General features: G+C 65.8%; 1 protein-coding gene across 10 annotated transcripts; it reads left to right on the top strand.

Moving 5' to 3' along the window:
* The first annotated feature begins 562 nt into the window (after positions 1-562).
* On the top strand, positions 563-24,360 carry ELN (elastin). 10 transcript variants are annotated; one of them, XM_068415765.1, is made up of 33 exons: positions 563-720; positions 7,483-7,536; positions 7,978-8,004; positions 8,192-8,224; positions 9,391-9,435; positions 10,019-10,111; positions 10,667-10,753; positions 10,840-10,887; positions 11,969-12,040; positions 12,270-12,296; positions 12,505-12,576; positions 15,530-15,556; positions 16,053-16,121; positions 16,405-16,449; positions 16,596-16,679; positions 16,769-16,834; positions 17,761-17,865; positions 17,958-18,014; positions 19,363-19,551; positions 19,632-19,691; positions 19,833-20,006; positions 20,118-20,177; positions 20,865-20,981; positions 21,195-21,248; positions 21,445-21,579; positions 21,766-21,813; positions 22,223-22,264; positions 22,450-22,509; positions 22,857-22,898; positions 23,372-23,413; positions 23,622-23,651; positions 23,761-23,811; positions 23,944-24,360. In XM_068415765.1, exons 1-33 carry the CDS (start codon positions 639-641, stop codon positions 23,991-23,993), a joined length of 2,247 nt encoding a protein of 748 aa, XP_068271866.1. In that variant the 5' UTR covers positions 563-638; the 3' UTR covers positions 23,994-24,360. The 10 variants fall into 10 exon arrangements, with proteins under 10 accessions (XP_068271866.1, XP_068271867.1, XP_068271865.1 ...); XM_068415766.1 differs by having other exon boundaries at positions 15,530-15,571; positions 22,872-22,898; XM_068415764.1 differs by having other exon boundaries at positions 15,530-15,571.
* Positions 24,361-24,752: the final 392 nt, after the last annotated feature.

The raw sequence follows: 24,752 nt of genomic DNA, 5'->3' as shown, positions 1-24,752 counted from the left end.
CCCGCACCGGGCCCCGCACCGGGCCCGGCCCCTCCCGGCACCCGCGGCTGGCGGCGGCTCCTCGCCTCACACCCCGCTTGTACCCCCGGACCCCCCCATCCCTTTACCCAGCCGGTCCCCACCTGCCCCCCCCCCCCCATGTCCCTTCTCCCCGGGGCTGCGAGACCCCCCCGGTGCCCCCCTGGCCACGAAGCCCCCCCAGGTGCCACCCTGGCCACGAAGCCCCCCCAGGTGCCCCCCATCGGGGTGGGCGCAGCCCTCCCCTTGCAGGCTGTTTTGCCAGCTCCCCCTCCCCTTGCAGCTCTTGGGGCAGAGCTTTTTTTATTTCACCCGGCTTGGAGCGAGCATAGAGGGAGAGGAATTAAGGAAAATAAAAAAGGGGGGGGGGGGGGGGAAGGGAAAAAAAAACAACCCACAACAACTACGCAGCCAGCCCAATCGGCTGGAGAGGCTCGTGTGTGTTTGCCCTTTCCTCCTGACGTAGTGTCCTGCGCCTCTCTCCCCCCTTCTCCTTCTCCTTTTCCCCTCCCGCCTTCCCCCCCCCCCCCCCCTTCCCCTCGCATCCTTGGAAGCAACAATTAAGCAGCTCCGGGATAAAACACACTGCCCGCGGGAGCCCGGGGGCATTGCTTCGAGAGATGGCAAGGCAGGCAGCTGCACCCCTCCTGCCCGGAGTCCTCCTCCTCCTCTTCTCCATCCTCCCGGCTTCTCAGCAAGGAGGTAAGGAAAGAAAAACCTCCTTCCCCTTAGCCCCGGCCGCCGCTTTTCCTCGGCTCTGCAGGGACCTTCCACGGGCACCGGGGTTCGGCTGCTGGCCCATGCCTGCCCCGGCTGCGTGTGCCCCACTAGGGACAGCCACCCCCCCCTTGCCTTGTCTTGGGGACATCGCCGAGGGTGGGAGGGCAGCCCCCCCCCCCCCCCCCCCCCCCCCCCCCGCACTGGGTGCCACCTCGCCGAAGGGCTCTTTGCCCCCCAACCCAGCGGGTGGCTTGTGGCATGCCCGGGTGGGGCGGGATGTCACCGAGGGGGGGTGACACAGGGCACCGCTGCGTGAAACACTTGTCGGGGGGAGGCTGTGAGGTGCTGTGTGCTGGAGAGAGGCTGGGGGGCACGAAGGGCTCGGGGACACGCAGACAGGGCACAGGGCAGCGGGGGGCGGCTGCCCAGCTCCCACGGGGATTGCCGTTGTGAAGGACTGGGGGAGCTGGCACCCCTTGTCCCCCCCCCGGTGCGATGGCGGTGTGAGCTGGAGGGACAGCGGGGGTACGCGTGTGTCCCGCAGTCGATGTGTGCGAGCTGCTGCGCAGTGTGTGGCTGCGAGTGCAGAGCAGCTCGACCCACCCCAATCGCAGGCTCTGGGTCACTGGGGTGGCCCCCGCGCTGTCCTCCTTGCGCTTGTGTCACCAGTGTCTGGTCCATCCACCAGTGCATGGCATGGGGCACGGCTCGCTGGCCGGGCGGTGGCGGGGGCTGCGTGACACCCCCGGCACACCCACGTGCAGCAGACCCGCTGCCGGGGCGGGGAGGCAAAGCCAGCGCGGCGGCGTGGCCCCACGGTGCCGCGTGACGCAGCCGGAGCGGCCAGCGCAGCAGGTGCCTGCCCGTGGGACGGCTCGTGTCTCGTGGTCGGGCCATGAGCACGCACAGAGCCGGGCAGAGCAGCTCTGTGCGCAGATTTATAGCCCGCTGCGATGGCCAGATTGGGCAACCGTCTGTGAGGTGGGGACAGTGGGGTCAGGGAAGGGACAGCCACCTCCGGGGAGCCAGGCGGTGGTTGCCCCGTGTCGTGCCACGGGCAGAGGCAGCATCAGCGATGGGGTCGGCGCCAGAGCCATCGCATGGGGCTTCTCGGCCCCAGAGGAGGGGAGAGGGCAGGATCCCCAGGGCAGGGGAGGGCAGTGCTGGGGCTGTGTGCGGCCACCCCTTGCCCAGGGCAGAGTCCTCGGGGCTGCTCCCCGCAGCATCCTCTGCGAGTGCCCCGCAGCTCCCTGCTCTGCCCCGGCATGGTGGGCTCAGTGTGACCCCGGCATGGTGCCAAGCCAGGCAGCTGCCTGTAACGCTGAGCCGCTGCCAGGGCCTGATCCTGGGTAGCTCAGGGACAAGGTGCCATCCCTGGTGGGATGCAGCTCAGTCCTGGCCACTCTTCATCCCCAGCAGTGATGCTCCGTGCTGACTTGCTGAACCACGGTGGCTTTGCTCCCCAGCTCTCAGGGAGTGGGGGACTGTCCTGGCTGGGACAGTCTCAGGAGGACTTCGGCCCCAGGGTGACATCCTGCAACAGTCTGGGAGCAGTTTGGGGCTGTTGGCCCCACTCTGGTCCCTGGCTCAGTCTCGGGGGGTGTTTGCTGGGTTGGGAAGCAGCTCACCGCGGAGGTGGCCCTGGCCCTGGAGATGGTCCCAGTGTTGACGGGGACACCGGGGAATGCTTCCCCATGGAGGAGTGACGAGTGTCTCTGCAGCCTGGTGTGCTGTGTGGCACCAGGCAGGCTCAGCCATGCTCCCAGCCCTGCCAGCCCTCGGGGACTGAGCTGGTGGGGGGATGCCAGGGTGCTGTGGGGTGCACCCACCTGGAGAGTGGCTCAGGGCAGCATCCTCCAGCACCCACTGCTGGTGCAGCTCCAAACCAGCCTGGCAGGAAAGGGACCCTTGAGAGATGCCAGGGTGGAGGGAGAAAAGGGGGGACCCTCCCTGCACACACTGTCCCCATCAGAGCAGTGCCCCTGCCAAGGGGCTGAGCCCCGAGCCTGCAGCACCTGGCAGGACTCGGGAAGCTCCCAGCAGCGGGTCAGGATGAGCCCCTGCTGCTGAGCAGCCCCCGAGGGAGCAGAGCGCTGCTGGGCACCGTGGGGATGTGCATGGCCAGATCCAGGCCTCTATGTGGGGAAGTCACCCTATGGTTCCCTAAAAGGTGACAAGTGCAGCGTGTCCCAGTGTGTGGAGAGGGGCATCTGTCCCCCAGTGCTTCCATCCATCCCCCAGTGCTTCCATCCATCCCTCACTGCTTCCCATGCCGGAGCACAGGGGGTCCCCTAGGAATGACACCCCCAAAGCGAGGACAAAAGGGACCCTGGGTGTCCCAGCCCTGCAGGCTCTGTGACCACGGGGGGCAGCTCGGGTGGGTACAGAGATGCTGGCACCGGCTGTGCTGGCATCCCAGCCTGGGCACTGTGGAGAGCCTCTGAGGATACCCAGAGTCCCCAGGGTACCCCAGGACCAGTTAGTGCCAGCTGTGGGGCTGGGATGGCATCTCCGCTTCCCAGTCGGGCACCTCCCCAAGGCACCAGCCTCCTGGGGCTGCTGCCTCTGCAAACAACTCGCAGGGTGCAGCTCGTCCGCCGGCGCTCAGAGATGAAAGCTGAGGCCTTGGGGGGCTGGAGAGGAGCCAGGCTCTCAACAGCAGCACCCCCTGCTCCCCCCGCCGAGCTGCTACCAGCGAGCTCGGGTTGGGATGCAACGCACTGTCAGGGTTGCTTGGAGACTGCGTGTTTCCAAAACCGAATCTCTCAAGAAAAAAGAAAACAGCGGCATGAGGGAAGAGGGGAAATATTCGCAGCGGTTACGTGCTGAGCCTCCTCTGGGAGCCGTCGCCCATGGGTGCGGGGAGGGCGGTGAGGTCCACTGGTGGGTCTGAGGTTCAGCCAAGCAGAGATGCAGGTAGAAGTGGTGCAGATGATACAAACCGCGGTCGATCGGAACTAGCGCAGGTGATAAAACAGTGCAGCTATGGCCAAGAGTGACTGTGGTACAGAGCTACGGGAGGGAAAGGCCAGGTTCTCTAGATAAGGCTCCAGACCTGACCACCTCCGAGGGTCAAACCCTCCCACAGCTGGGGCTGCACGTACAGATGCCAATTATAGAATCACAGAATCGTTTTGGTTGGAAAGGACCTTTAAGATCACCAAGTCCAACTGTTAACTCAGCTCTGCCAAGGCCACCACTAACCCATGTCCCTCAGCACCACATCTACACGGCTTTTAAATCCCCCCAGGGATGGTGACTCCACCACTGCCCTGGGCAGCCTGTGCCAGTGCCTGACAACCCTTTCAGTGAAGGAACTGATCCTGATCTGCAATACAAATTACCCTGCCTCTGGCTTGAGAAGACATCCCCGGGGTGCGTGCTGCGGTGCTGGGGGCCAGCCCTGTGCTCTGCAGGCTTACAGCCAGCCCCAGCCCAGAGGACAATCTGGGAGACAGGAGACACCCCCTTCCTGGCGTCCCGGTGGGCTTGGACCAGGGCCAGAGGTAGCGCAGGGCTCCTTCAGTCCTGGGAGGCTGGTGACTCAGTTTCCCCTTCCCTGATGTGCTGAGGGAATGTGGGACGGAGAGGCCCAAGTGGGACATGGCGTGCTGGGGAGCAGAGCCCGAGCTGGGCTATGGGCTCCTGCCCCCGAGGCTCGGGAAGGATGGGGCTGGGGAGGGATGGTGCTGGAGAAGGACAGTGACCAGCTGGAGAGCAATCACCGTAGCCCAGTGCAGCCCTGGGGAGCCCATGGCATAGCTGATGCCGAGCACGTGGGCTGCTGTCAACACCAGAGTGGCAATGGTGATGGTGCTGGTGGGTGGGACTGGTGATACTGGGGCAAACTTGGCTGCTTGAGGCTGGTCCTCAGCTGGAGAGCCAAGCGGGTCAGAGCCCTCCGTGTCCCCTGGCAGTGCCCACACTGGAGAGCAGACCCCGAGCGGGGCTGTGGGCACTGCCTCCCCACTGGAACCAGCCTGGCTCTGCTGGTGCCAAGGTGAAAGAGCTTCCAGAGAAGCCCAGAGCTGCCGTGCAATGGTCAGGGGAGGCAGCACTGGGGGAGCAGCCTCCTGTGATGCTCCTGAGCAAAAGCCTCTGCTCCCCAAACCACATGGCATCCCCTCGCCGGCCACCCTGCTGTCCCCTGGCCACCCATGCCCCTGCCAGGACTCGCTGACCCCCTCCGCCTCCTGATCTGGGCATGGAGGTGGCTGATGAACTGGCACATCCCCTGTGATGCCCCCAAAGGTGCAGAGCTGCCACGGGGCGCTGGGATGAGCCCGGCGCCTCTGCCCTGGGATGGGGTCTGGGGTATGCCCGGGGAGGGGGCAGCGACAGTGGCACTGCAGTGGGACCCCCCTGCCAGGGTCTGCAGAGCCCAGGAGGGTGACAGTGATGAAGGGCTGAGTATGGCAGCTGTGGCTGCGGGCAGGTGTCACCTGGACATTTCTAGGGTCCCCAAGCACCCCAGGAAGGCTGTGAGCCACCCTGCCTTGTCCCACCTTCCCTGGGGGTCTCTGCCAGGCAGCGTTGGCACAGGGGACAGAGGGGTACAGGAGCTCAGCCCGGGGTGCCTGGCATCACCCCAACACCCAGGACCTTGTGTGTCTGTGGGGGGCTGAGGCTGGGGGGGCACCAGGGGACCCTCCTGCTTGGTGGGGGACAGTCGCTGGCCCCAGGCATGGGGGTGCCCGGCTGGGCTGTGGCCATCGTGCCGGCTGTCACCCCAGCAGCGGGGGATGTCCCCTCGCAGCAGGGCCGGGGGGGGGGACAGGCGATGCGCGGGCGCTCGGGGTTTGTTTGGAAACAGGCAAGAAGTTGGGATTTGTTTTTCCAGGCTGGGGGGGGGTTGGATTGGGCGGGGGAATGTGCCGGGAAGAGGAGCCGCTCCGTAAACCCCTGGCCGGGAGCCGGGCCGGGCTGTGCCGTGCCAGAGGGGTGAGCCGGCCGGCCCGAGGGATGGCCGGGTCCGTGTCCCCTCCGCTCCAAGGGACACCAGCTGCCCCAGGGCCGGATTCAGCCCCCAGCCCTGGCAGGGCTCTGGGCGGTGGTTTTGGGGGGACACAGGGCTGAGCCCCGCTCCTTGGCATCGCTGGGGCATGTGGGGGCTGTGTGACGGGTCCTGGCACGGGTCCCCCCACCTGCATCTGCATCCTGATGGGTTTGAGGGTGTGTGTCCTGCCGGTGCGTGTGTCCCCACGTCTCACACGCAGCCTCACACCCCTCTTGCACACGTGTGGGTGCCTTGACACACGTGTGGGTGCATCCCGGTGCCAAGTCTCTCTGTGTGGCTGGGCTGGGGGTCCATCCCAGTGCCCTGGGTGGTGGGGACACATGTGAGCAGGGCCCAGGGGACACCCTTGTCCCTGCCACCTTGCAGCAGACAGCTGTTGGGGCACAGCGAGGGGGGACTCCCAGAGTTTGCACCACATCTGAGATGGAGCAGAGATGCACAGCACAACGTGCCCCCCGCCATGGCGTGCCAGCCCTGCCACCTCCCTGGCACCTGCCCAGCCCCTGGGCACTGCGCAGCCTGCGGTGGCACAGCAGGACTGTGCCACTCCATGCACCCAGCTCCTGGGGGTACCCCCCCACCCTGGCCGGGGTGCTGGGGGGACCACTGCAGCCTCAGAGCAGGACAGCAGGTCCTCAGGTCCCAGCCGTGCCACTGCAGGGTCCCCAGTACCCATCCACCCTGAACTCCATCCCTCTGCCCAGAGCAGGCAGGAGAGCTGGGTGCACCTTGCCGCAGGGGTGCTGGCCATGACAGCCCTGCGCTTGCCTCCAGCAACCCCAAATCCTCCTGCCAGCCATCCTGCAAACCCCCCAGCAACCCCCTCAGTGCCAAAACCACGCTCCAGCCCAAAGCAGAGCATCCCTCTGCATTGCAACCTCCTCGTGCCACCAACCCCCCTGCAAGACTCCAGCGCATCCATGGCCCTGATGGAGCAGGGGGGACCTCCCAGGGCGTGGCTGCCTCGTGGTCCGCAGGAGACAGACCTTTGCCAGGGTCCAAACCAGCCAAAAAACCTTGCCGTGGTGTCTGAGCACGACCTCTGAGCGTGGCTGCGGACGTCCTGGGAAGTGGTGGGACCTGGGCGCTTATCTCAGCTTCGCAGAGATGGGCAGAGGGATGCAGGTGATTTCGGTGGGTCTCAGCACTGTCTCCTCAGTCTGACACCCCAAACCTGGGGGCTCTTCCCGCTGGCAGGGCAAGGCAGGGCAGGCAGTGTGGGCACAGGGCAGCCACAGCCAAGCACAGCATTGGTTGGGACCAGCGTGGGCTGCGGGGATGAACTGGGACAGCTTCACCCCCCATGCATGACTATGCCCGGACCAGTCCCCCACCCAGAGCCACGTGAAGCTGGAGGTGATGGAGATGGTGCTGGCTGTGGTACGGGGCAGGTTTGTGAATCAGAGCTGGACACCAGCCAGCCCCACTCCGTGCCAGCCCTGTGTCCCTCCCTCCTGGGCAGGACCGAGTTCTGCTGACACCTCCACCACGGTGCCCTCCCCAGCTCCCAGCTGGGGCACCTCCAAGCCCCGTCACCACTGTCTCACCGGGGAAACTGAGGTGTGCAAGGAGAGGCAGGGACCTGCCCTTCAGCCCTCGCCCCGGGGCTCTGCATCCCAACCCTCCGCAGGGAGCAGCTCCCCGTCCCAGGAAGTGTCCCCAACCCCGACCCATCGGGTACACTCGGATCCCTGGGGGGAGGTTAACGAGGGTCTCTTCTCTTGCAGGGGTCCCTGGTGCTATCCCGGGAGGGGGAGTCCCAGTAGGAGGCTTTTTCCCAGGTAAGGGGGTCCAGGAAGCACTGGGGGGGCATCACCCTGCTTGCAGAGATGGAGCAGTGCCTGGGGGGGGTCCCCAGGTACCTCTGAGCCAGCATGGAGGGCTGGGGACCTGCCAGCTGGGATCAGGGGACATGGGGACACCCCTCAGCCCTGGGTGGCTGCCCCAGCGTGGGGACAGGAGTAGGTGGCAGTGCCAGGCTTACACTGGGGGTCACTAGCCCAGGGCTGGCACCTGTACCCTGCCCAGCCCTGGCCACGGGAGGTGCTCAGAGGTCACATCCTGTCCCCAGCGTTTCAGCCAAAAGCTTGGGGACATCCTGGGGGGGATGCCCCATCCGCTTACCCCCTTGTGACCCTTTCTGTCTCCCCATGGACCCCCGGGACCCTGGTATGGGTGGGTGCTCACAGGGATGGGTGCTAACACTCTGCCATTGCTCACAGGTGCTGGAGTTGCAGGTTTGGGAGCAGGTGAGTGCTGGGACCCCTGTGCGCAGGGTGTGCGGGAACGGGGAGGGGACAGCCCCCCCCGACAGAGCTGCCTTGTGGCGGGCAGGGGGTCTGGCACGCGGCTGGCCCCATCCCGCACCGTGTCCCCTCCTTGGGGGATGCTCAGAGGAAGGATGGCGCTGACCCCTCTCCTCTCGCTCTCCCGTAGGACTCGGGGCTGCAGGGAAACCTCTCAAACCAGGTACGAAGCCTTTCCTTGGCTCTCTCGCCATCTCTGGCTGTGCCAGGGAGATCTCCTCACCCCTGTTGCCCTCCTGTTTCTCCCACATGGCCCAGGGGACCCCCGCACCCTGGCAACCCCTACAGCCAAGGCACGCAGCAGCCATCACTCCCCCCTGCCCTGCCACACTCCATCATCCCCCCTGCTTCGGCGCACTGCCCTCTCCCCTCCAGTCCCCTCAAACCACCCTTTCGGGCTTCTTGCTGCCTGCAAACCTGCGCCCAAGCTGCTCGGGAAGGTGCCAAGCTGGGTACGGCTCGCTCAGCCCTGCCGGGAGCCGGTGCCTGAGGGAAGCTGGCAGCATCTGCGCCTGCTGCGTTTGTAGCCGAGCAGCTTTCGCTGGGGCTCCTGCAGCCCACGCTGGGGTTTGTCTGGCCTAGAAATGAGGGGACATCACTGGGAGAGAGAGGAGATGGTGGTAGGAGGATGCACAGCCTGAGGGCACCGAGCCTGGGGCATGGTGGGGAGGTGCTGGGCACCACTGGGAGGTACTGGGACAGCAGGGACTGAATGTGCATGGGGCAAATGTGGTGCCAGCAGAGATGCCCGGTGCCCATCAAGGCCCAGGGAGAGATGCTCTGTGAGGTGGAGACCCGTGTGTCCCCTCCCTGCCCATCCCAGGGGTACCTGCTGTGCCCTGGGGCACGCCGCACCCCCAGGCCCCCCGAGCCGGCCCGTCTGCGCGGCGGGAGCGCCAGCCCGAGGCGGGGGCCGGCAACCCTCCGGTTACTCAGATTTCAACTCGTGGAAAGAAAAACAAGGCCCTTTATTTTGGCGTAATTAAAACCAAACGTGGGGCGGGCGCGCAGCCCCAGCCGGAGCAGAGCGGTGTCCGCGCCCTGAGCCAAAGGCAGAGGAATTTGCGCCTGGAGGGAGCGAGGGCTGATTAGCCCCAGATGTTGGAAGGCAGCGTTGGCCGGAGCCGGAGGGACTCATTCCTCAGCCATAAACATTTCGGCTCCGTCCCCTCGTGGCCCGACGGGGTGGGGGGCAGGCGAGGCAGAAAGGGACGGCATGGAGGACCTCGACGCACGTTTGTCACCCGTCCCTGTGCCTGTTCCCTGGGATGCTCCTGCTCCTCTGGCCCCAGCCATCCCCCCACTGCCTCACCCCACTTCTCTTTCCAGGGGTCGGAGGACTCGGGGGACTCGGCCCACTTGGCCTGCAGCCAGGTGAGCACAGACCACCGGCCACCCCTACTCTGGGCTGTCCCCAGGGCGATGGCCCCAGAGACCCACCTTGGGGGTCTTTGTCCCCATCGGGTGCTCTCCGTAGCCTGCCTGGCGGGTCCCATCTGGGCTGGGTGCCCTTCCCAGACCTGAGGGACTGGCAGTCCTGTGGTCCCCCAACTCCATGGCATCAACCGTGGCTGGGTGACCCCAAGCAGTGACAGGCGAGGAGGGACCTGGTGTCCCCATTAGGTCTGCAGCAGAGGGACAGTGCCATAGGGGACCCCGGCGTGTGCAGCAGCCGGTGACACCGCAGGGTGCCCCAGGTGGCGTTGGCACAGCTGATGACGGGTGGGATGGGGATGGGAGCAGGTATATGGGGGGGATGCAGGGAGCAGCAGACGCAGGACAGGGCAGCGCCCGCTAACCACCGCCTCGCCCAGCCTAACGCCAGCCCCCGGTGCCACCGCGCAGCCCCCCACGGCTCACCTCCCCCTGCACCCGCTGCGGCCGGCGGGGAGGGCAGGACGCCTTCCTGCCAGGTGCTTTTTGGGGATGTTCACGCTGGTTTTCCTCCTCCCCGCAGGTGCTGCGGGTCTCTTCCCCGGAGGCGTCTACCCCGGAGGCGTCTTCCCAGGTGCTGCTGCTGCTGCTGCGCTCAAGGCTGCTGCGAAAGCTGGTGGGTGCTGGGGGTGTCCGACGTGATGCTGGGGCTTGAGCAGCCCCCAGGGACCCCCCGGTGTCCCGTGGGAGCCTGGGTTAGGAGAGCTTTCCCTGTGGAGATGGAGGGCTGCAAGCGGGAGGTGCCAACCCTCGCCACTTCGGAGGGACCCTGGCACGTCTTGGTGTGCCCAGAAAGGGACATTGGCCAAACTTGAGCCCCAAGGAGAGGAGACCACCATGCTGCCTGGTCCCTGTGCCCAGGTCTGGGGGACCCAACCCTGGTACTGCCTCAGGGTGTCCTCTTTGCCCCCCAAGAGCCATCCTGAGCTTGTCACTTCCTTTGGCACCGCTCTGGCCACCAGTATCCCAGCTGTGGCATCTCACTCTGGTACGCTCCTCTTCCCAATGCCTGGAGTGCTGGCGTTGGTGGTGCTGGTAGCCTCAGGGTCTCCACAGGTAGGACATACCCCTCATCCTCAGCGTAGCCGAGCCTGGGGCAGACTCACCCCCATGCCTGCCAGGGCGGGCAGGAGCCGGTGCCGGGGGCTCAGGGGGTCTCTGCTGCCTGCAGGTGTGGCGGCACCGGGCGCGGTGCAGCCCGGGGTTGGCGCGGTGCAGCCCGGGGTTGGCGCGGCAGTGAAACCCCCCAAAGTACCAGGTAGGTGCACGGCCTCGAAGCCGGGGGCCGGGGCGGGGAGCGGCTCCGGCCGGGCGCTCATCCCTTGCCTCTCTCTTGCCTGGCAGGCGCTGGGATCCCTGGAGCCTTCCCGGGCGGCGTGCTCCCCGGAGCAGGTGAGCTGGGGGTCCCCACCCCACCGGCACCACCCTGACCTCCCAGGGGGTCCCAGCCTGGTGCCAGCACCGTGGTTGGAGTCCGATAGCCTTGTGCCAGCTGCACCCTGGGCGTTATAACAGCTCCGCTGCCCACGCAGGCAGAGCACCCTCCTGCCTGACTCCCTGCCTGCCCCATCCCTGCTGCCTGCAGTTTCCAAACCCTTTTACTGGGGCCATAGTGACATTTCCACCGTGCCAAAGGACCCGGCGTCTCCGGGGGTCTCGTGCCAAGCTCGGCGGGAGCAGGCGGCATCGGCACCGGGAGAGGAGCTGGCACGGAGCGCGCCAGGGCCGGCTGGGCCAGCCAGCGGCGGCGTGGGAAGGAGGGGGAGGAGGTGGTGGGGAGGGAGAGGAATTCCTCACTGGAAAGTAATTTGGGGGAGGAAAACTTGTGAAAACAAGATGTTTCGACATTGTCAGAAGGAGAAGTGTGTTGCTGGTAAGGAATGTCTTTTCCATGTCTGAAAACGTGTGAGTTATAATGAAAGACATTTGTAAAAGGGGAAAAAAAAAAAACCAACCCGACACCAAAAACCCAACCCCAATGACTGCAAGGCCAAAGCACTGCCTGGCGCCTCAGAGGGTTGGGGGTCAGTGGGCAGGACCCCCCCTCCTGCACCCCAAAGAGCCCCAGCTTGCACAAAGCCACTGCCCATCCCCGGGGCAGGGGGCAATGCCTGGGCTTGGCTATACCATGCCGTGGGCTGGCGCTTTGCTGCCACAAGTGGGACCCACTCATGGGTGCCATGTACCCTGCAGGCACCCCGAGCCCCTGCCTGGGGAGCCCGGACCCCCCCCTGCTAAAGCACAGGCAGCCCCAGGGCTGGGGCAAACCCTTCCCCAGCAGCTCTGCCCATGGGTGTGGGGGGACTGGCCCAGGGGGTTCCCAGCAAGCCCCTGAGGGATGAGGGTACCCTGTCCCAGGGTACAAGGGTTAGTGCTGAGTCAGAGATGGGTCACAAGGATTTGGGAGCTGGGCGCAGGGGTACCCAGCAACGCCGCAATGTCCCACCATGCTCACCCGGCCCCTCTGCCGCAGGTGTCCGCTTCCCCGGCGTGGGGGTGCTGCCCGGAGTGCCCACTGGTGCTGGAGTCAAGCCGAAAGGTCCAGGTAGGTCCCCTCGATCCCCTGGGGACACCGGGGTGGAGGGTGGGTCCCAGTTCCATCTCTGCCCTCATCCCCATCCTGCTGGGGCTGCCTCCAGCCCATCCTTTGGGGTCGCAGCCCCACGGGGCACGTGGGGGAGCAAAGCCGACCTCCGGCTGAGCCCATGGAGGCTAGTTTGGACCCTGAGGACCAGCCCCGAGGCTCACGCGGGTGCCTTTGTGTTTCTGCCTAGGAGCAGGAGCCTTCGCAGGAGTCCCCGGTGAGTGTCCTGTCTCTCTCGCCCGTCCTTCTCTTCCTTCCCAAGCCTGTTCATCACAGCCATGGTCTCCCCACGCCAGAAGATGCCTCAGGGCTTCCCAAGTCGCCCGCTTTCCTCTCTCGGGGTGCCCCGGGGCGCTCCCCTCTCGCAAGGACTGGTGGCAGCCTGGGTGCAGGCTCCAGGTGAGAGTCTGCTGTTGGCTTTGCAGGACTGGGAGGTTTTGGAGGTCCGCAGCCTGGTGTCCCTCTGGGGTATCCCATCAAAGCTCCTAAGCTCCCAGGTAAGCTGCCACAGCCAACGGGGGGTGAAGGACCCCCAGCAGTGCCAGGAGAAGGACCCGCCGTTCCCCAGGGCCGAGCCACGGTGCTTTCGGGTCCCCTGGACCTGGCAGTGCCGGTGCTGGCCCTGGGACAGCAGGACAGAGCAAGGGGTGCTGAGCAGGTGAGTCCAGCAGCAGCCCTGCCTATCGCAGCCCCGTGGGCAGCTGCCTGGCTGCTGCTGCTAGTCTTGCCCCCAGCCCACGAGGACGATGCTGTGCCTCTCTCCGGCTGTTGTAAGGTAGGAAAGAGCATGTTCTGGGGACATGCTTTGGGCCAGGCCAGCCCAGGTTGTGCCTGCTGGCTCCTCCTGGCATGAGAAAAGCCCTTGCAGGGACCGTATGCTTTCGGTGGCTCCTGGCATTGTGCCGGGCATCTCTGGGCATTCCCTTGGACCAAACGTCCCGGCTCAAGGAGCTCTAGCCAAGGTCACCAACAGCAGGCAGGCGGTGGGGATGGAGCTCCAGGCAGGTCTCCCTCCCTGCTGCCTGCCCAGATGAGGCTCAGCCCCAGCCCAGGAAAGCCTGGGGGTGCTCAGCACCCCTTTCCCAGGCTGGGCTGCTCCAGGGGCCTCCATCTCCCAGTCCTGTGCTGGCTCTCAGGTCTACCTGTCCCCAGCCAGCCGTGCCCATGCAGGGACAGCGGCAGGACGGGCAGTGGCAGGCAGCCAGTACCAGGTGCTGTGCCCTCCGAGGGCCACGCTGCCAGCGGAATAGTCCCAGGAGCATCCCCAAGGAGGAGGGCAGCCACACCTGGGCAGGGACCAGCATCCCTGGGGTGCTGGGGAGTGAGTAGATCCAGGGGCCGAAACAAGTCACTGCAGGCAGGAAAGCCTTGGCGGGGGGAATCCACCCCCGGGGAGCAGCTCCCACCCCGGCACAGGCGCCAGCCCCGGCAGCTCTGCCGACTTCCCCCCGCTGGGGCCCGTCGCCGCAAACGATGGCAGAAATATTTGGCCTGCGCTGGTTTCCTCCCGCCGAGGCAGAGTTATGCTCGTTAGGGCCATCGGATACCGTCTGGCCTCCCGGCCGCAGCCCTGGCCCCACATGGGGTGCCTGGGGCAGAGAGGAAACCACCGGCGCGTGGCTCCGTCCCACGGCAGCCCCACTGGTGCCCCACACCGGACGGGACACCGCTGCGGGCTGACCCACTTTTTGGGGAGTCTTTGTTAGATAAATCAGGGGGGCACACGCATCCCCTTGGCCAGGGAGTCCCGTCGGTGCATCACGCCTCTCGCAGGGACCAGCAGGACAATGGTGGTGTCCCCAGCTGTGGCTTCAGCTGCTGGGTGCTGCCTGGCACCCCGGGGGCAGGAGGATGCTAGTTTGTCACCTCTGAGGGCTTAGGGCTGGCAGCGTGGGAACACGCTGGGCTGGCTGTCGAGGCTCTTGGTTTGATGCTGCAGACAGACCCCTGGGGGCTCCCACACGTCCCTGTGTCCCCTGTGCTGTGTCCCAGCTGCAGCAGGTTTGGGTCAAGAGGGGACAAGGGGACAGCAGGGAAAATAACATTTTCATTGGAAAGTCTCCTTTTTTGGGATGATTTGCTCCAAATGCCCCAGCCAGCTCCTGCTCTGTGCTGTCCCTGCTCAGGAGGTGGCCCTGGGGCCACCCTGCTCGCTGGGGGCTCATCCTGAAGCTGTGGCTGAAATCGGGGTCCCACTCGATGCCGTAGGGATGGGGACTGCTCCCCAGTGCCCGGCCACGCTGGGGTGGCATCACTCTGTGCAAAGCCCTTTCCGTGCCAGCCCGTGTGCCCATCGGCCCTGAGCCCCCCCGGCAGTGCTGGTGGCATCCCCGCGCCAGCGCAGGGTGGGTGCGAACAGCCCTGGGGCGGGGGCTGCTCTCGCGGCTGGCTGGGGGTGGTGGGGAGCTGGGCTTGGACCTGGCAAAACCCTTGGAGACCCAAAGGCTTGGACTCTTGACCCTTGGAGACACCTCCATGTGTGACACCCAGTGCCGGACCCTTCTGCAGCTTTAGGGTGAGCGAGGTGCTGATGAGGTGCCCCAGGATGGGCAAGGGGTGTCCCCGAGGTGGGGGACACCCTTGGCTCATGGCCACCGCAGACTGGAAAGCCTCTGCTTTCCAGCAACCCCGCAGTGGCGTGGGACATGATGAGACAGCCTGGCAGGGTGGAGGGAAATCTGGTCCCCACATGCTGGCTGGCGGGAGGGGACGGTGTCCCATGCTTTGCCATGAGCAATCCCATCCTGGCTGCGGGCAGCCGCGTCCCCACCCTGCCCACAACCCCCTCCGGCGGGAGGGCTCAGGGTGTGAGACACCCTCGGCCCTATGAGGTGTCCCTGTGGGGGATGTGGCAGCCCATCACCCCGCCTCAGGCCACTGCCAGCAGGGATGGGAGCTCGATGCTCCTGGGTCCCCCCGAGTCACGGGCATCCCCACGCTGTCCTGAGCGGTGGGATCCTGCTCTTCTGCAAGGAGACATTTCCCCAGCAGCGATGTTCCTGCTCGTAATCCCTCCCGTCCCTTCGCGCTGACCTCCTAACGAGGTCGTGTTCCAGCAGAGGCTTCCAAGCCCTGATTCCAATTAACACCTTTCATTTGGAGCTGGCCGTGGCACAGCTAGCTGGGTACAGCTCTTGCCGCGGGGCTCACAGGGGACCCCTTGGCAAAGCGGGGTCACGGGAGGCTCCTGCAAAACCAACTTGGTGTGCTGCAGGGCTGAGAGCGGGTGGCTCCTCTTGGAGCCACTGCTTCCGAGGTGATGGAGATGAGCATCTCCTGGCTGGGCTCCATCACGAGGGATCGTATCCCGGAGGATTTACTGTCCCGATGGAAGGAGCCCTGAGGGCTGGTGCCGCAGAGCCGGCTGGCAGAGAGGGGCTACACCGCGGGGCAGAGGGGGCACGGCCATGGGCAGCCAGGTGCTAACCCGCCACCTTCTCTCCTCTCCAGGTGGCTATGGATTGCCCTACAGCACTGGTAAGCTGCCCTACGGTGAGTGCTGGTAGCCCTCGCTCCGCGGTCGTAGCTCCTCACGGCTCTGCTGGCTGCTGCTGCGGCCCCCGAGCCCCGGGGCGGTGTGAGGGGCATCCCGCTCCCAGGGCGAGGTGGTCCCTCAGGGGACCCAGTGCCTTGTGCTGCCGTAATGCCCGTGGACCCGTCTGGGAGCAACCACCTGCCTCTCCTGGCATCCTGTGCCACGGGGCCGGGAGCCGTCAGTCCGCAGACATGCCGTGGCACCGGCAGTGGTCGTTTGGTGGCTGGCTCTCTGCTAGGACACGTCCTGAGCTGCGGCCAGCTCCGGGCAGGGATGTTTGACCTGGCATCCCAACCTGGCAGGGGGAGCTGGCTCTGGCATCCCTCCACGCCAGGCTGGGGAGATCCTTTAGGCTGAGGGAGCTGCTCCATCTGCCTCGTCCCCCGCTCCCCAGGGCCGGTGCCTGACCTGGCTTTGCCTTTCTGTTTGTGATTGCAGGCTTTGGCCCCGGTGGGATAGGAGCCGGCATCGGGATAGGAGGGAAGGCAGGGTACCCCACCGGGACAGGTACGCTCCCTTCCCAGGCAGCCCGAGCTTGGGGGACTGGCACGGGCATGGCAGGGGTCCGGGCACCCCAGTCACTTTTCTGGTGCTCGGATGGGGTGTTGGGCACTGCCTGGCTGTCTGGTGGCCCGAGGGTGGCAGTGTCACCCCAAGGACAGCCTGGAGGGCTGCATCACCTCCCAAAGGATGCTGTCAGGAGGGGCTGGTCCCCAGGGTCCTTGCGGGGTGGGCGACCTGAGGTGGGAATGGTCATGGGACCTCAGCAGCCACCCATGTCCTTCCCCAGGAGTGGGAGCGCAGGCGGCAGCCGCGAAAGCAGCAGCGAAATATGGTGAGTCGCCCGCCGCGGGCACATCCATCACCCACCTCCCTGGGGCAGCTGCTCCCTCCCTCCCTCCTTCCCTCCCAGAGTGGGGGGGGGATGCTGGTTGTGTCCCTGCATCACCGAGCTGACCGTCCCCTTCTGCCCTGTGGCAGGAGCCGGTGTCCTGCCCGGGGCTGGAGCCATCCCGGGAGTTGGTGGAGTGGTACCCGGCGTTGGCGTGGTCCCAGGAGTGGGAGGTGAGGCGATGGAGGGGCTCAGCCCTGGGGCTCGGGGGGGGGTCCCCTGCCCATCCCCCACCACTGACTCTCTCCCCCTGTCCCGGCAGTCGGGGTGCCGTCAGCAGCGGCAGCAGCGGCGGCAGCGAAGGCAGCGGCGAAGGCAGGAGCTTTCGGTGAGTTCCCCGCTGTCTCGGACAGACCCGGCAGCTGCCCGCTGACCGGGCTCGCTCTCGGGGCACGGAAGAGCTGTGCGTTGATGCCAGGGTCTGCATGGCTTCACCTCCTGCCCCACCACCCCCTGCCCCATCTCCTGGGGGGGCTCTCTCAGACCCCTGTGCCAGTTCCAGCGGCAGCTTGCCGGCGCTCAGGGCGAGGTGAAGCCGCTCTGCTTCGGCGAGTGGAAGGCAGCAAGATGCAAAACCCCCTCCCAGAGCTGCAGAGGGGCTTTAAACCCCTGGGAGCAGCTTCCAGCAGCCCTTTGGGAGAGGCTTGGGTGTAGCAAAGCCTGGCTTGCAACAAGTAGCTTTTTTTGGGGTGGCTGGAGGGCTGGCTGGGCATCTCGCGATGGAGCAGCCCGACACGGGGCAGGACATCCCCGTTACACAGGGTTTCTCCAGAAGAGACGTGGTTTTGCTGTGCCAGGCTCCGGCGGGGTGTCTGGGGAGATGGGGTCTGTAATGAGCCGTCGTTCGTTAGCGGGGGGATGCGCTTGGTGATGCCGATCTTGTGTTCACTGCTCCCCTTGTTGGCTGCTCTGCGGGAGAAAAGCGAGTAGCAAACAACCCCTCGTTGGAGCACCCAGAGGAACCGCGTCAGCCCCAGGAGCGGCTGGGATTTACAGTCATGGCCTGGGGGACCTCGGGTGTCCCCAAGATCCTGGGTGGCTGGGTGGGCTCCACATCCCTGGGTTGGGTGTAGGGAGCTGGGAATCCCAATCCTGGGCACATCCCACGTCACTTGAGCAGCTGGTTTGGGAGGTGAGGAGAGGCCACCTCGAAGCCGGGTGCCCTAGAGCCTCCCATGACAGCGGGGGAGACTGTGTCCCCACCAGCAGCACGGGGTGTTTTGGTGGGGGTCTGACTGCTCTGCTTCTCTCCAGCCCCAGGGGTACTGCCCGGCGTTGCTGGCGTCCCAGGCGTCGTGCCCGGCGTTGGTGCTGTGCCAGGCTTGGTGCCCGGTGTCGGAGCCGTTCCCGGGGTGGCAGGTGACTGTTCCCAGGAGCCCTGTCCCCACCGCCTGGCTCTGCGGAGGGCGCAGGGGCTGGTGGCTGAGGGTCCCTCTCTCCCTTGTCCCCAGGAGTCGGGGCACCAGCAGCAGCAGCAGCAGCAGCAGCAGCAAAGGCAGCTAAATTCGGTACGTGCTGCGCGGTGCAAGGAGCTCCCCAGCAGCTCCCCGGGACCCGTGGTGACCCTCTCCACCCCTGCCACTCCAGGTGCCCCCAGACAGGCGGGTGTCCCCTGGGTGTCACTCCTGAGGGCTCATTACAGGGAAGCATCTGGGAATGGGATGCGCTCAGCCCAGCTCCCAGCTGCTGCGTCCGGGCTTGGCTTCATCCCCAGGGCAGGACCTTCTCCCTCACCTTCTGCTTCATGGAGGTGATGGATGAGACCGAACTCACGTCTTTGGACCTTGTCTGAATTCCTGGGTTTTGTACCAAATCTGTTTTTCCAGCAGCAGACCTGACGCAGGGTCTGGTGCCCGCGGGCTCAGCCTCGCTGCCTGGGGTGGGCAGAGATCCCTGGCAGAGGGACCCCGGCCCAGGGTCACCACCTTCCAAAAACCTGGTGGGATCCAGCAAGTACATCCCACATGGTCTAGCAAGACCCAGGTGCCCAGCAGGCATAATGACCCCCAAGGGAGCTCCAGCGAGGAGGAGCCCAGAGGGGACGGGGGACATGGCCGAGCCGCGGGGAAGCTGGGAGCCGGGGCGCAGAGGGGAGGCAGAAGTGGCCCCGAGGCTCCACGCGGGGCTGGAGGATCCATGTGCTGCTCCAAAAGGCAGTGCTGGGGGTTACATGGCCAGAGCCCAGGACCTTCTCCTGCATCGTCACTGCAGAGCCCTGGGAGTGCCCTGGGAGCAGCCGTGCTTGATGGCACCTTTCCTTTGAGGGCTGAACCGTTGCTGGCCGTTTCTTCCATTTCTCTTCTTCATTACGTAGAAAAAAGCCCCACCACGTGCCCAGGGAAGGATGGGCTTTAGGGAGAGACTTGGCCATTAGGACAACCCCTCTGGCACTCAGCCCTTCCAAAGTGACCAGATGCTAACGAGTGCAGGCAGGTCAAGGCTGTCACTGCCCTGGGCAACTTCCCAGCTGGCCAGTGCCCATGGCACCCAGCCCCTCCAGGCAGCTACTGGGGACCACCAGCCACTCCTCCTCCGTGGCCTGTTTGGTTGCAAGGCTTGATGTCCTCATGATGAGGAGCATCCAAAGCCCCCCATGATGATGAGGATCATCATGGTCCCCCATGCTGGTGACTTCCCAGCCTCTCTTTTACAACAGCAGACTCACCAGCCTTGCTGGGGCCTCTTGGGAGACCTGGGACCCGGCCCTCCCTTGCACCGCTGTGCACCTCTCCTGGGACGAGACGGTGGGGTGCTCTCCTCAACACAGCATGACGACAAGAGCAGACCTATGACGAGGTCCCACCTTTCAACCGTTGCTGCAACGAGATCTAACCTCTCCCCTCTCACTGCCTGTAGGAGCTGGTGTTCCTGGTGTTCCTGGTGTTCCTGGTGTGCCTGGTGTCCCAGGTGTCCCTGGCGTCCCTGGTGTCCCAGGTGTCCCCGGCGTCCCTGGTGTCCCTGGTGTGCCTGGTGTGCCTGGTGTCCCTGGTGTGCCTGGTGTGCCTGGTGTGGCTGGGGTTCCCGGCGTGGTGCCCGGCGTTGGAGGTGAGCGGATGGGCTGGCAGAGCCGAAGGGGTGGTGCCAGCCTTGCCAGTCCCTTGACTCTCTCCCTTCTGTCCCCGCAGTGGGTGTCCCAGACGCCGCGGCGGCCGCGGCCAAGGCTGCAGCGAAAGCCGCGGCATTCGGTGAGTCCCCGTCATCCTTCCCCAGGGAGGGAGGAGGGGCAGGGTGAGGGGCACCCCTGGTGATGAGGATGGTGGGGCGGGCAGCGGGACCCCTGCTTATGGAGCTTGTCTGCTGGGTCACATCCCCGAATCTCTCTGCAGGAGCAGGGCGCGTGCCCGGTGTTGGTGTGCCCGGTGTCGGCGTTCCTGGAGTCGGTGTACCCGGTGTCGGCGTACCCGGTGTGGTGCCTGGTGTGGTGCCTGGTGTGGTGCCTGGTGTGGTGCCCGGTGTGGTGCCCGGTGTGGTGCCTGGTGTGGTGCCTGGTGTGGTACCAGGTGAGATGGTGTCTAAGGGATGATGGGGATGTCCCCGTCGGTGCCGGCTGAGGGGTGCTGGCGTGGCCACCACGGCCCATCGCTGCCCCTCACACTGCCCCTCTCCCCCAGGAGTCGGAGTTCCAACGGCCGCCGCTGCTGCCAAAGCAGCTGCCAAAGCAGCCAAGTTCGGTAAGCTGGGATCTCTCCGGGGTTATCCCACATGTCCTGTCTCCTGCCTCCTCCCCACCCCAGGCTGCTCCCCTCGCTGGGGCTGCAGCCCAGCACCGCACAGGGTCCCGGTGGGTGGGGGCGAGGGATGAGCTTTCTGCAGGGCTGTATGTGGGATGAGGTCCTGGCTGTGTTAGGGGGTGCTCTCCAGAGAGCTGGGCTGCATGGAGGGTCCTAGGTTCACCATCCATACACCTTCTCATACATTAGCCCATCCACCCTCCCTTCTACCCACCCATCCACACCGCCAGCCAGCCAGGCACCTCAGTATCCATCTGTCCACTCATCTGTCCATCCATCTGCATCTCCATCCATTCATCCATCTCACCATCCATTCGTCCACTCCACATCCATCCATCCATCCATCCACCCCACCATCCATCCAACCACTCCATATCCATCCACATATCCATCCATCTCACCGTCCATCCATCCACCCACCTATCCACTCCACATCCACCCAGCCAGCGACCCATCCACCCCAGCATCCATCTACCCCACCATTCATCCATCCACCCACCCATCCATCCATCCATCCATCCACCCACCCTCCCACCCCAGCCTGCCATGCCTTTTCAGCCAGCTCATTCCACCACCCCTCTTCCTGAGCTGCAGCCCCAATCCTTCCCTCTCTCCTTGTACACGCAGGTGGCCTGGCTCCCGGTGTAGGTGCCCTTGCTCCTGGCGTGGGTGCCCTTGCTCCTGGTGTAGGTGCCCTTGCTCCTGGAGTGGGTGGCCTGGTCCCTGGCATTGGAGCTGTCCCAGGTGAGGAAGAGGAGGGCGGGTTGTGGTGGCACCCTGGCTGGTATGGGGACAGGTCTGGGGCAGGACGGGCATGAGGAGGACCTTGGTGGTCTCCAGCAACTCATGGCCATCCTTTGGGGAGTGCAGATAAGGCGGGAGGGATGGGGTCTGCCCAGCACTGCTGGAGAGAACCCCACCAGGGACACTGACCCCACTCTTGCTGTCTCCACTCAGGGGTCGGAGCTCCGGCCGCAGCAGCAAAAGCAGCAGCGAAGGCAGCCAAATTTGGTGAGTGGGCCAGAGAAGGCCATCGCCCGTGGCTCAGCCCACAGCAGGCAGCCTGGTGGGCATCTGGGGTCTCCCCATGAGCCCCTGGTCCAGGGGGAGCTGGGGGGCTTCGGGAGCGGGCACCCCACGCTGGGCACATCATCCCACAGGAGCATGGGGATCACCCCCACGCTGCCTCACCCCCCTCTCTCCACAGGTGCCGGGGTCGGAGGGGTGCCAGGTGTGGTGCCCGGCGTTGCTGGTGTGCCAGGAGTGACGCCCGGTGTCGGCGTCGTGCCCGGGTTGGTGCCGGGTGTGGGGGTACCCGGCCCCGGCATCCTCCCAGGGGCAGGTACGTGCTTTGTCACACCCCAGTCGGGGACTCACTTGGGGACAGCGGTGGCTGGGGATGTTAAAAGCCACCGAGCTGCATGGAGGGGTGGGGGGGGGGGGGATGCGGGGGGGATGAGGGTTGGTGGCACGTGGGAGGGGTGCAGGGGTGACCACCCTAACCGCGGTGTCCTCATTGGCTTCGCAGGCATCCCCCAGATAGGGGTGCAGCCCGGTGCTAAACCGCCCAAATTCGGTACGTATCTGTCACCCTGCCCCAGGTCCACCTCGGACCGTCACCGGTCACCCTCCTTGTATGGCCGTCAGGGTGCTGGCCTCACTTCATGTCCCCCGCGTGCCACCTGATGCCCTTACGGAGGGTGGCCCAGGTGTGGGAGGTGGCGTGCTGTCACCCATGGGTGCAAAGTGCCACCCGTGTCCCCTCCCCTGGACTCTCTGGGGACATTTATCTCCTGCTCTGCATTGCCTGCAGCAATGTGTCACGCAGGGGGGTGAGCCCCCTCCGGGTCTTCTTGCTCTGGGTGCTGGGGACACCCAGGGTGGGTGTCAGGGCCACCCCACCGGGTCGAGCACTGGCTTGGGGTGCCCCGAGCTGTGGGTGCCGGGCTGAGGGGTGACAGGCGTTAATGGTCTCTCTCTGGCAGGTGTTCCCGGGGTTGGCGTCCCAGGGGTCGGCGCCATCCCAGGTAGGTGCTGGCAGGAGCTGAGCCCAGGCAGCGGGGATGTGCAGGCAGGGGGACGGTCCCCCAGGGCTTGGGGGCAGTGGGGCTGCCCAAGGAAGGATGGGCATGCGTGGGGCTGGGCGAGGAGCTGGTCAGACGCTGCCCCGCTGCCCGTCCCCGCTGGCGCTCACCTGGGGTCCCCGTCATAGGTGGCCTTGGAGTTGGTGGCCTTGGAGTCGGTGGCCTTGGAGTCGGAGGGCTTGGTGCTGGTGAGTGATGCTGGTGGAGTGCTGGAAAGGAAAGGGGATGCAGGGGATGCAGGGTCGCTTTTGTCCCCTCCCGGTCCCACCCCCCACTGTCACTGTGCCCTGTCCCCATCCTGCGCTGCCACCCGCCCTGCTCCCGGGGTGTGAGCCGGGAAGGAACGCCATCGCCGAGCAGGTACCCAGGGCCATAGCACCAGCATTGCCCATGCCGTGGGGACAGGGGACAGCACTGTACCATGTCCCCAACACGCAGAGGTGTAGGTTCCCTCCTGGGGACCCTCTGGGCTCACAGCAGGGTCTGGCTGCAGCCCCGGGGGTGGGGGCTGCCCTGACCCCCCTCTCTGACACAGGGCTCTTATATCCAGGAGCTGTTGGGAAACCTCCCAAGCCAGGTGAGGAGCAGGGGCTGCTCTGGCCGGGGGACTGGAGGGGTGACCCCCATTGCTGGGCTGCTCTGGCCGGGGGGCTGGAGGGGTGACCCCCATCGCTGTCCCCATCCCTGTCCCCACACTCCCCACCCTCACCGGGGCTCTCCCAACCCGCAGGTTTTGGTGTTGGGGGGCTGCAGCCAGGTGGGTGCCACGGTTTAGGGCTGGGGTGGCAGTGTGTCCCCTACCGCGCCACGCTCGTCCCCGCTTGCTGTCCCCACCCTGCTGCCATCCCCCATTAGGCACGGCACTGCCAGGCAGAGCACCCCAAAGCCAGGAGGGTGCCTCAGGGGAGACAGGGGCTCTTGCAGCCGCTCCTGTCCCTCAGTGACCCAGGGTGTCCCAGCCATGGTGTCCCAGCCAGGGTGTCCCCAGCCAGGCGGGGTTGGGGTGGCCCCGCTGTCACGGGCTGTCACCGGCTGTTGCTCTCTCCCCAGGGGTTGGAGTTCCTGGCTTTGGCGTGTCACCGATATTTCCAGGTACCGTCCCCAGCTCGGCGCCTTGGCACGCACCCGGGGTGCATCTCGGTGCCCGGCTGGCTCCTGGGGACACGCACAGCCCACGGAGCACGGGGACATGGTCACCGCCTGGGGAGGGACCCTGAGCCGGGGCGGGGGGCTCAGACGGGGTGGGGGGCAGAGCAATGTGGGTGCCCGGTGGGTGCTGAGGGCTTCGCTCTGCTTTCAGGTGGGGTCGCCGGCCCGCTGGGATTTGCTGGTGAGTGTCCAACCCCCGGGGGGGGCATTTTTGGGGTGTGTGTGGGGGGGTGCACCCAGCAGCCAAGCAGGGTGGGGGTCCCGCTTACCCCACTTTCCTCCCCCCATAGGGAAGCCCCCCAAGACCTTCGGAGGAGCCCTTGGTGCCCTGGGCTTTAGAGGTGAGCGCTGCGGCAGGGTGACCCCCCACCCCACCGGGGCTGGCTCCTGCACCCCCTGCCCTTCTCCCAGCCACCCCCCAGGGGTCTGGGGGTGCAGGGGGGGGCTCACCCTGTGCATCCCCCTCCTCCCAGGCGGCGTGGGCTGCCCACAGGGGAAATACTGCGGGAGGAAGCGGAAGTAACCGTCCGCCATCATGACCTCATGAACTTTGGTGCTACTGCATGGTCCAGAATGTAAATCCCAAGCAAAGCTGAGACATGTGTGTCCCCCCCCCTCCCCAAAACCCCAGACCACCCCCCCCTGCCCCATGCCGGGGCCATCCCCACGTTCCCAGGAGGGACCCCGCGCCTCCGGTAGCACCCGTCCCCCCCCACCAACCCCTCCGGCCCGTCAGGGAGCGCGGAATAAACTGTGGGGAGCAGCCGTCCCCCTTGGTGCTATCGCTCCCTGCGGGATTTGGGAGGGGGGGGGCTTGGGGTGTCACCCCCTCCCCACAGCCTCAGAGCTGACCCCGTGGTGGGGGGGGGAAGGATGAGGGGCACCCCACATTGGAGGGAGGGAGGGAGGGAAGGGGGTCCCAGTGGCGAGGTGCTGTGTGGGGGGATGTCCCCGTCGCCCTGGGGTGTCCCCCCCAGTCCCCGCGCTACCCGGGGGGGGACCAGGCGGGAGGGGCTCGGGCCCTTCATGTTACTCACTTTGCTATACCTGGGTGGGACACCCTGCACAGAGGGACTCGCTTCCAACAGACTAATAAAGGACAAGTTTTTAAAGGACTCTGGCTCCGTCCCGTGTCCCGGTCCCTCTCCCCATGGCGGTGGTGACGGGTGGCATTGCCCCCTTGTCCGGTGCCCGTGGATCTGTCTGGGGACGTGCTGCGTCCTTGGTACAGGGATGTTGTTTGCCCCACTACATGGTCACAGCCCTGGGACATGGTGGGTGG

This window comes from Nyctibius grandis, chromosome 18 (genome assembly GCF_013368605.1).
Source record: "Nyctibius grandis isolate bNycGra1 chromosome 18, bNycGra1.pri, whole genome shotgun sequence".
NCBI classification, from domain to species: Eukaryota; Metazoa; Chordata; class Aves; order Nyctibiiformes; family Nyctibiidae; genus Nyctibius; species Nyctibius grandis.
This window is presented reverse-complemented; position numbering and strand designations above follow the sequence as displayed.

Excerpts from the sequence above, each read along its gene's own strand:
- ELN (XM_068415764.1), top strand. The coding sequence starts at position 639 with ATGGCAAGGCAGGCAGCTGCACCCCTCCTGCCCGGAGTCCTCCTCCTC. Across the intron at positions 16,122-16,404 it reads AGGGTACCCCACCGGGACAG|GAGTGGGAGCGCAGGCGGCA; the intron begins GTACGCTCCCTT and ends GTCCTTCCCCAG. Across the intron at positions 16,680-16,768 it reads CGTGGTCCCAGGAGTGGGAG|TCGGGGTGCCGTCAGCAGCG; the intron begins GTGAGGCGATGG and ends CTGTCCCGGCAG.